At 31.3% G+C, this 10,713-nt stretch overlaps 2 protein-coding genes across 2 annotated transcripts; both read left to right on the plus strand.

The window, feature by feature from the left end:
- The first annotated feature begins 1,009 nt into the window (after positions 1-1,009).
- LOC105196872 (farnesyl pyrophosphate synthase) lies at positions 1,010-4,112 on the plus strand. The gene is made up of 6 exons (XM_011163023.3): positions 1,010-1,428; positions 1,966-2,106; positions 2,297-2,500; positions 2,596-2,760; positions 3,518-3,730; positions 3,809-4,112. The coding sequence occupies exons 1-6, from the start codon at positions 1,306-1,308 to the stop codon at positions 4,007-4,009; spliced, it is 1,047 nt and encodes a 348-aa protein (XP_011161325.1). The 5' UTR covers positions 1,010-1,305; the 3' UTR covers positions 4,010-4,112.
- Positions 4,113-6,718: 2,606 nt separating this feature from the next.
- LOC120357988 (farnesyl pyrophosphate synthase-like) lies at positions 6,719-7,746 on the plus strand. The gene is made up of 2 exons (XM_039450197.1): positions 6,719-7,072; positions 7,166-7,746. Exons 1-2 carry the CDS (start codon positions 6,881-6,883, stop codon positions 7,364-7,366), a joined length of 393 nt encoding a protein of 130 aa, XP_039306131.1. The 5' UTR covers positions 6,719-6,880; the 3' UTR covers positions 7,367-7,746.
- The last annotated feature ends 2,967 nt before the right edge of the window (positions 7,747-10,713 follow it).

Raw genomic sequence — 10,713 nt, forward strand, 5'->3', positions numbered from 1 at the left:
TTTTTTGTTAATTTTTATCGCAAAATGAGCGGGTAAATTATTTCTGTCAGCTCTTTAACATTTTATTTGTCTACAAAATTCATATTGACATATTTCGCTGATCACAAGTTGAAAGTTAATGATAGCTAAATTTTTTTTCAATTTTTATAATTCCATAACATAAGGTTTTTATTTCATAAATATGAAATAAATGCTTATGTTGTGGAATAAAAATTAAAAAGTTATTTAGTTATCGCTAACTTTCAACTTGTGATCAGCAAAACATTACAATATGGAATATAGACAAATAAAACGTTAAAGAGCTGGTAGAAACGATTTATCTGCTCATTTTTTGAAGAAAATTAATAAGAAAAATGTTATTTTTATTTTTTTTATTGTAGCGCACCTTTTAAAAAAATCTGATAAAAATATCTATATTTTGTAGAAGTTGGGAACAAAGACAACACATGTAGTTTTTTCAAGGTAGTAAATCAACGAAATCACAGTAGAAAAAACGTTTAAAAGTTATTTTCATTTTCTAAAAATCGAAATTTGCATTGAAAGCAAATGTAAAAAATATTTTTATTAATGTCTAAGAGTAATATTTTAAGGTCCAAGTCTAATTTCATATTTATGAATTGAAAACCTTATGTTATGGAATCATATAAATTGAAAAATAGTTTAATGTTTTTATCTTGAATTTATAGAAAAATCTATCGATTAAAAAATTCAAGCATCTACAGAGTATTAGGTAAATTAAATAACATTTAAATTGCATTTAAAAATCATATAAAATACATATATATTTTAAAATTCAATATAACATTTATATTATTATCAATATTTATTAATTTTCTTAAAGTAAACCAATTACATTTAATTTCGACTTAAAAATTGATTATACTTTAATGTAAGAAAAATTTAACTAAAACTAAAAAGAGGTAAATTGTTGTTAATAATTTAATTGAGTATAATCGTCAGATAACAGGCATGAAATGTAAAAATATCTTGAGTCGGAACACGCCGAATTTACTATATCGATATGCCTTGACACGCGTACAAGTTCATGTGTTAAGGCATCGGTGGAACCTAGTGTACATCGAATCGATGTCGACTCAATGTCGATTTGATTATTTTATTGTCGAATCGACGTCGGTTCGAGTTGATGATTTCGACATCGAACCGACGACGTTGATTTCGTTATCATTTCTCACTGAGTAGAGTGTATCACAATTTTATTCGTGATGTAATTGAATCATTGTTGCTTATTATTTGTCCAAGTTTTAGAAAACTGTAACGCAAACGGTTCATTCTACGACTCAAACAATGGAGGTAACGATGGAAGAGGAAAATCAGAAAATGATGGCAGTGTGGCCGGACCTTGTTCGTGATATCACGGAAGCAGCTATGATATTAAACATTCCAGATGTTGCTAAATGGATGGAAAAAGTAAAACATTATTAATTAAAATACCGTACAATAGCCAATGTGATAAAAACGATTACAATTTGTTCAATAAATTCACCGAGCTACATTTTAGAATAAATCCCTAATAGCACAAGATATCGTATGAATATTCTAGAATATTCTAGGTATCGTACAGTCATTCGTACAATATTGTGATATCGTGCGTATATTTGTAAAATATTCGTTCGATACATATCATGTGCTGTTAAGGATTGCTGTACAATAACTGAGTATAATACAAAATATAATCTAATATATTACGCAATAAATTATAATTTACATAATAATTTAAAATAATATTTTATCGATTGTAAAAATGTGTAAATTTGCAAAAATAAGATATAATAATTTTAAGGAACTTAAAAGAAAAGCATACATAAGTGAATAAGAATATTTTGTAGAAAAAAAACATTAAATATTGAAATAACATAAAAATAAATCTATAATAAAGGTGAAATAAAAAACAATAAATTTGTTAGCAACAAGTATACAAATTAATCCTTGTATAACATGTAACAGGTATTGGAATATAATGTCCCAAATGGAAAGAAAATACGTGGCTTAACACTAATTTGTGTCTATAAATCGCTGGTACCTAACGATCAACTGACAGAAGATAACATTCGCTTAGCACAGATTTTGGCATGGTGTGTGGAAATGGTGCGTAATTTTGTTCTTCTTTTCTAAAAATTTGTCGTATCTCTTATTTGCTAAACTAAATTAATTAAACAAGAGATATTTTAATTGTATAGACCTTTTTAAATTAATCTGTAAAAAATGAGAGCAATTTTAATTAAAAATATAAAATGTTGCAATTACGATATATAATATTGAAACATTTACTACACAGATGCAAGCCTATCTTCTCGTGCTCGATGACATTCAAGATCAGTCGTTATTTCGTCGAGGTCAACCATGTTGGCATCGATACAATAATATCGGTGAAGCGGCTGTAAATGATGGTGTTTTATTAGAAAGTGCTATGTATTACATACTTCGAAAACATTTCCAAGGGAAAGAAAGTTATTGTAATCTAGTAGAAACTTTCCAGGATGTACGTAAAGATCTCATTAAAATATACCATATAAATAATTTTATCCTTCTTTTCTTTTTTAATGTAACCATTATTTATGAAAATGTTTTGTACAGGCCATATTCAAGACACTAATGGGTCAGTGTTTAGATTTGAATTCAACCAACTTCGACAAGAAGCCCAATCTGAATCTATTTACGATGGACCGACTTAATTCTGTTATTAAATTCAAAACGGCGCATTATACGTACGTTTTGCCAATAATCGCAGCTATGCATTTAGTAAGTGCACCTTATTTTTCTTGTAATTTTAAACGTGATACAATTTTGGCGAAATGAGATTTTCAAGTTTAAGTTTTGCCAATTTTAATTGAGTAATTTCGGTGTGTGATAATCATTTACTTAATTACTGGTTTCACTGTAAAAATGTATGGAAACTTCTTTTTCTTCAGAAAATTCTCCTTTTTGATGAAATGTTTATATGCACTGAAAAAAGTTTTAATTCTTGGTTTAAATAAATATTAATGAGTATAAAATAATTTATTTTTAAACTCTGGAAAAATTTTTCAAATCAAGGAAATAATTAAAATGAACATATTTCTTTGATAATAAAATATTTTTCAATGCACAAATTTGAATACAATATAATTTCAAATAGTATTTAGTAATAATATTATTTCTTTGTTTTAAATCAATTTCTCTTCCATAAAATATCAAAAATGCTCTAAAAAGTATAGTTTATTTGCAATAAATGTCAATGATATAAATTATACCATGTTATGTTCAGAATTATTCTTATTGTAATACACATTTTCGAACACATTATGCAATATAAAATTACGACATAGATTACAAATGTAATCAGTAATAATTTCTTTTTGTATTTATGTGTTAATTTAGATTGCAAACTTTCATTAAAGTTTAAATATTGTACTTTGTATTAAAAAAATAATATCTGTTTGAAATTGTACCATTTTATCTTACACGAAAAAAATTACTTCACTTTGATGACAATAATATACTGTGTTATTACTTGTAGGCTGGAATAAAAGATTCTGAAATGTTCAATCAAGCACAGGCCATCTTATTAGAGATAGGACGTTTGTTCCAAGTGCAAGACGATTATTTAGATTGCTTTGGGGATTCCAACGTTAGTGGCAAAAATAGTACTGACATACAGGACGGAAAATGTACGTGGCTGATTGTTGTAGCTCTTCAACGCGCGACTCCAGAACAACGTAAAATTTTAGAAGTGAATATCATTTAATAGATGTGTTTTTGTGGCTGCTATATTAATTTTATATAATTAATCCTTTCTTTTTCCATTTAGGAATCTTATGGAGTTTCGGATCAGGAAAAAACAAGACGAGTGAAACAGCTGTTTAATGATTTGGATTTGCCTAACACTTATTTTAAATATGAAGAAGAGACATATAATCTACTAAATAAACACATACAGCAGATATCATGCGGACTTCCACACAGTCTTTTCTTCAACTTATTGCAGAAAATTTACCGAAGGACGTCATGAAAACATCGTTTGTAAAAAATTGTTTTGCTTTGAAGAAATAAATTGCATTAATATATGTTAACTTTGTAGATTTGAAAATTAGAATAAAATAAATTAAAACATTTTGGCTGTTTTGAAATATTACGAAATATTATTTTTATATTTTTAAAACGGGGAAATATGAAGACGTTTTATTAATTTTATGTATAGAAAAATATTTTGTTTTAATTGGAAAATCAATAAGGTATTTCTAAAGCATTCGAAATCATCTTTTTATAATACATAAATGTATTAAAAAACAAATTATATAAAGATATTTATTATAATATCAAGAACAAATTACAACAACTGAATTTTTATCTCAAAATGATTTCAAGAATCTGTCTCTAAACGTTATTGCATTCCTTACGGAACATCCTGTATAGGTATTATAACTATTAATAATAATTAATAACAAAACATTCCAATAATTTAAAATATCTAATACTTATATAAAAAAATAGAGTGCGTAGCGTTAATATATATTCACAAGGAGTATCCTTATTGAGATGGATATGAGGCATATTGAACACGTCACGAGTTTCCAATTTAATAATTATATCTCAATTTAATCATTATTAGCTATAATACATAATACAAAGATATGTCAGTTAAATGACTGGGACACGCTTATTCCTTTCTTTTTTTATATTATGCAGGAGTGTTATGGAGTCTCGGATCCGGAGAAAGTAAGCCTTGATAAAAAAAACCGATAGAAAACGATAGAAAGTGCCAGAAACCTGATTCAAAAACAATAGAATCTATCAAAACGATAGAATCCTATCGTTTTCAATCAGCTTTTTTTATCAGGGAGGCGTGTGAAACAACTGTTCACTGATCTGGATTTGCCGGAATATTTTAAGAATATTTTTCTAAAGTTACATACGAGGTGTGTTCAAAAAGTATCGCGAATTTTGAATTTTCGCGGGTTACGTATATTCGAATTTCGATCTTTTTGTGGCGTTATGTTGGTACTCATGTCTCTCACTTATGCCGACAAGCTCGGCCATTTTGAATGTTCACTTAATTGTTGACAGCTGCTTTGCTTGCACGTGTTTTGGATCGTCTTCGATTTTACCTATTCAAAAAAATGGATCAAAGAACCTGTATCAAATTTTGTGTGAAAAACGAAATTAAGTGCGCGGATGCATTCCGAATGTTGACTGTGGCATACGGAGAAGCTACCTTGGACCGAAGCAACGTTTATCGGTGGTACAAAATGTTCTCAGAAGGCCGAGAAGATGTGAACGACGAAGAGCGTGCCGGACGCCCGAGCACTTCAACAACAGACGAAAAAATTAATGAAGTGGAGAAAATGGTATTGGCCAATCGTCGAATCACCGTTAGAGAAGTTGCTGAGGACCTAAACATATCGATTGGCTCGTGCCATTCGATTTTTATCAATGATTTGGGCATGAGACGGGTCGCCGCGAAATTCGTACCAAAATTGCTCAATTGCGACCAAAAACAGCATCGCATGAACATTGCTAATGAGATGTTGGACTCTGTCCGCGACGACCCAAATTTGCTCCAGAGGGTCATAACTGGTGACGAATCGTGGGTTTATGGTTATGACGTGGAAACCAAAGCTCAATCATCTCAATGGAAGCTGCCGCACGAACCAAGACCGAAAAAAGCGCGCCAAGTTCGGTCGAATGTGAAAGTTTTGCTGACAGTTTTCTTCGATTGCAGGGGCGTGGTGCATCATGAGTTCTTGCCACAGGGTAGAACGGTCAATAAGGAATATTACCTGCAAGTTATGCGCAATTTGCGCGAAGCAATCCGCCAGAAACGCCCGGATTTGTGGAAGAACAAAAATTGGCTTTTGCACCACGATAACGCCCCTGCTTACACATCGTTGCTTGTGCGCGACTTTTTGGCCAAAAACAACACACTAATGATGCCGCAGCCACCGTATTCCCCAGATCTGGCCCCCTGTGACTTTTTCTTGTTCCCTAAACTGAAGAGGCCCATGAAAGGACGACGTTACGCTACGCTTGACGAGATAAAGACGGCATCGAAGGAGGAGCTGAACAAGATAAAAAAAAATGATTTTTTGAAGTGCTTCGAAGATTGGAAAAACCGTTGGCACAAGTGTATAATATCTCATGGGGATTACTTTGAAGGGGACAAAATAGATATTCATGAATAAATAAATAATTTTTGAAAAAACACAAAATTCGCGATACTTTTTGAACACACCTCGTAGGTACACCAAAAAACGTTTTCCGTTTAAATCATTTCCTTGATTTGAAACAATGTTAGTTAGTATAAAATAATTTATTTTTAAACTTAGAAAATATTTTTTTAATCAAGGAAATGATAGTAAAATAAATATATTTATTTATTTTACTATCATTTCCTTGATTAAAAAAGGAAATAACAAATAAAAAAGAAAATAACAAATAAAAATAAAAAAATTATTTTACGAAACAAATCTGAATACAATATAAGTTCAAAAAGTAATAATATTTATTTTTTATTTTTGTTTGTTAATATCTCTTCCTTCATAAAATATCAAAAATGCGCTAAAAAGTTTATTTGTAAATAGTGTGAGTGACCAATTATACAATTATACAAATTATATAATTATTCTTATCGTAATACATTTTTAGACACTTTTCTGGAATATAATAAATTAGAATATTGATTACAATATTGACTTCTTTGTGTATCTATCAATTTAGATTGTAAACTTTTAAGTTACACTAAAGTTGAAATACTTGATTGTACATTGTTAGAAAAAATAATATGTTTAAAATTGTACCACTTTACCTTATATGAAAAAAAGATTGCTTTGCGTTAATGACAATAATGCACTGTGACTTATAGGCTGGAATAAAAGATCCAGAGATGTTCAGGCAAGTAAAAATCATCGCATTAGAGATAGGATACTTGGCTCAAGTTCAAGACGATTATTTAGATTGCTTTGGGGATACCGAGATCTTTGGCAAAGATGGCACTGATATACAGAACGGGAAATGTGCGTGGCTGATTGTTGTAGCTCTTCAACACGCCACTCCGGAACAACGTAAAATTTTAGAAGTGAATATCATTTAATAGATGTGTTTTTGTGGCTGTTATATAAATACGCTGTTATATTAATCCTTTTTCTTTTTTTCTTTTTTCTCCACTCAGGAATGTTATGGAGTTGCGGATCCGGAGAAAGTGAAACGTATACAAGAAATCTTCAATGATTTAGATTTGCCCAAGATTTATTCCATATACGAAGAAGAGAAATACAATATGATAAATGCACGCATACAGCAAATATCATGCGGACTTCCACACAGTATTTTCTTCAATTTATTAGGAAAGATTTACCGCAGGGTGTCATAAAAGCAAAATCATCTATATTGAAGAAATAAATTAATTGCATTAATATATTATTGTTATAGATTTTAAAGTTAGAATAAAATAAACCAAAACGTTCTGCCTTTCCTAAAATATCAAATATCATGTATTATTTTTATATCTTTAAAGGGGGAAGTAACAACACTTTTTATAAATTTTATGTACAGAAAGATTCCATAATGCATTCCATAATGCCTTTCCTTATAATGCATTTGTTGGTTTATGAAAAAATAAATAGTAGTAAAAAAACTTTTTTTATATTCTTAGGAACAACGTTTTTGTATTTTGTAATTTCCTGGTGCTTGCAATTATTTATTAAGTATTTGTACGAAACAATGTATGTACTACTGCTTTATATAGTGAATAGTTTTAATGCACATTCACTCGGCTGTCCTCCTGATTGTGACGAATTAACAACTGAATTATCAATGTCATGTGATGTAGAGAATATTCGTTGTGACAACATTGATATTATTTATAACGGTACTATCTGAAGTTGGGCCTGGCCCCGAATTTGGATCAAAACGTTTGTATTTTTTTAAAGTATGGATTAAAGGTTTTTTTAAATAAATATTTTTAAATAAATACGAAAAATTTACCGCCACGCACTATCAACCGCACCATTTGACTCTCATTGGCCTCTATTTCGTTTAGTTATATTCATTTTTATGGTTAATTATTATATATTGATTATTATATATATACAAGGTGTTTATTTGAAAACTTTACAGCTGATTATTTCAAAAAATATGAAAGATAAAAAGATAAAAAAAAGTTAAAATACTATTTTCATGATTTCGAGGGAAAAAAGAAGAGCACTCTCAATTTTTTATTTTGTTTTTTTAAATAAAAATGTATATTTTTTATTACAGGATCTTATTCTACGTAAAAAAAAACAATGTCTATTAAGCTAGCCCCCCCACCAGTGCAAAATGAATTTTTACATATTCTAAAATTAAGTGCTAATTAGGTGCTAATTTGGTGCTGAGGTGCGAAATTAAGTGCTCGCACCGTTTGGCAGATTTTTTTAAATATATTGGGGGGGGCTAGCTTAACGTTAAGCTAGCCCCCCCCAAAAAAAAAAATTTATATTTGTAATGGAAATGAAGAAACAAATACACTAGAATTAAGTGCTAATTAGGTGCTCAAAGAAATTATAAAAATAATTTGAAAATATATAACAGAACTTCAAATGGTTGGTTCACAAGAGAAGTTATCTTAAAAAATTAGATGCTCGTATAAATATAGGACCAAAAAATTCCTTTTTCCATCACATTTAAAGATATCTAGTCGCCGAATTAGGTGCTCGTTCGGTTTGGCAGAAATTCGGACTTAAACATCGGTCGCGCCTATAGACTCACAAGAGAGAAGTCATGTTAAATAATTAGGTGCTCGTACATATATAGTACTAAAAAATTCCTTTTTCCATCACATTTAAAGATATCTAGTCGCCGAATTAGGTGCTCGTTCGGTTTGGCAGAAATTCGGACTTAAACATCGGTCGCGCCTATAGATTAACAAGAGAGAAGTCATGTTAAATAATTAGGTGCTCGTACATATATAGTACTAAAAAATTCCTTTTTCCATCACATTTAAAGATATCTAGTCGCCGAATTAGGTGCTCGTTCGGTTTGGCAGAAATTCGGACTTAAACATCGGTCGCGCCTATAGACTAACAAGAGAGAAGTCATGTTAAATAATTAGGTGCTCGTACATATATAGTACTAAAAAATTCCTTTTTCCATCACATTTAAAGATATCTAGTCGCCGAATTAGGTGCTCGTTCGGTTTGGCAGAAATTCGGACTTAAACATCGGTCGCGCCTATACACTCACAAGAGAGAAGTCATTTTAAATAATTAGGTGCTCGTATATATATAGTACCAAAAAATTCCTTTTTTTATCACATTTAAAGATATCTAGTCGCCGAATTAGGTGCTCGTTCGGTTTGGCAGAAATTCGGACTTAAACATCGGTCGCGCCTATAGACTAACAAGAGAGAAGTCATGTTAAATAATTAGGTGCTCGTACATATATAGTACTAAAAAATTCCTTTTTCCATCACATTTAAAGATATCTAGTCGCCGAATTAGGTGCTCGTTCGGTTTGGCAGAAATTCGGACTTAAACATCGGTCGCGCCTATACACTCACAAGAGAGAAGTCATGTTAAATAATTAGGTGCTCGTACAAATGCTAAATCTGAATTTCAAAGGTGAGGGGGGGGGAAGTTCCACGAATTGAGTGAAATAGCCGACTATTAACAAGTTTACTGTATCGAGCCTCCTTATTCTTATCTACGGCTCGCTTGTTTGGCCTGACTTTTTTTGTAATGTATCGGCGCGGCGGACAATGTCAATAGTGCGACGCCGCGACAATAGACGAGTAAATACACGACAAAAAATTCAAGACCTAGCTCGCCAATGCGATGCATCCCGAATTTCACTGCGTCGTTACATTTTCGATTGTCAGTCGCTGTACACGCAGTGTAGAGATTAATTATTTAACATGACTTCTCTCTTGTGAGTGTATAGGCGCGACCGATGTTTAAGTCCGAATTTCTGCCAAACCGAACGAGCACCTAATTCGGCGACTAGATATCTTTAAATGTGATGGAAAAAGGAATTTTTTAGTACTATATATGTACGAGCACCTAATTATTTAACATGACTTCTCTCTTGTGAGTCTATAGGCGCGACCGATGTTTAAGTCCGAATTTCTGCCAAACCGAACGAGCACCTAATTCGGCGACTAGATATCTTTAAATGTGATGGAAAAAGGAATTTTTTGGTCCTATATTTATACGAGCATCTAATTTTTTAAGATAACTTCTCTTGTGAACCAACCATTTGAAGTTCTGTTATATATTTTCAAATTATTTTTATAATTTCTTTGAGCACCTAATTAGCACTTAATTCTAGTGTATTTGTTTCTTCATTTCCATTACAAATATAAATTTTTTTTTGGGGGGGGGGCTAGCTTAACGTTAAGCTAGCCCCCCCCAATATATTTAAAAAAATCTGCCAAACGGTGCGAGCACTTAATTTCGCACCTCAGCACCAAATTAGCACCTAATTAGCACTTAATTTTAGAATATGTAAAAATTCATTTTGCACTGGTGGGGGGGCTAGCTTAATAGACATAAAAAAACAAGAAACTTTCGTAGAAAACATTTTTTTGTTCGATCATTTGTAACGCTGGTGATTTTCGTGCGGTGCGGTGGGAGTCAGGATACGGTTGCGGATAAGCTCGCCGGATTGGTCGGGTTCGGTATAATAATCGCACTCGGTATTTAGCTGATAAACATATTAGATCTTTATTTGGATGTGATATTT

Source organism: Solenopsis invicta, chromosome 6, assembly GCF_016802725.1.
Source record: "Solenopsis invicta isolate M01_SB chromosome 6, UNIL_Sinv_3.0, whole genome shotgun sequence".
Classification (NCBI taxonomy): domain Eukaryota; kingdom Metazoa; phylum Arthropoda; class Insecta; order Hymenoptera; family Formicidae; genus Solenopsis; species Solenopsis invicta.

Excerpts from the sequence above, each read along its gene's own strand:
- LOC105196872 (XM_011163023.3), top strand. The coding sequence starts at position 1,306 with ATGGAGGTAACGATGGAAGAGGAAAATCAGAAAATGATGGCAGTGTGG. Across the intron at positions 2,107-2,296 it reads TGGCATGGTGTGTGGAAATG|ATGCAAGCCTATCTTCTCGT; the intron begins GTGCGTAATTTT and ends TTTACTACACAG. Across the intron at positions 3,731-3,808 it reads AACAACGTAAAATTTTAGAA|GAATCTTATGGAGTTTCGGA; the intron begins GTGAATATCATT and ends TTTTCCATTTAG.
- LOC120357988 (XM_039450197.1), top strand. The coding sequence starts at position 6,881 with ATGTTCAGGCAAGTAAAAATCATCGCATTAGAGATAGGATACTTGGCT. Across the intron at positions 7,073-7,165 it reads AACAACGTAAAATTTTAGAA|GAATGTTATGGAGTTGCGGA; the intron begins GTGAATATCATT and ends TTCTCCACTCAG.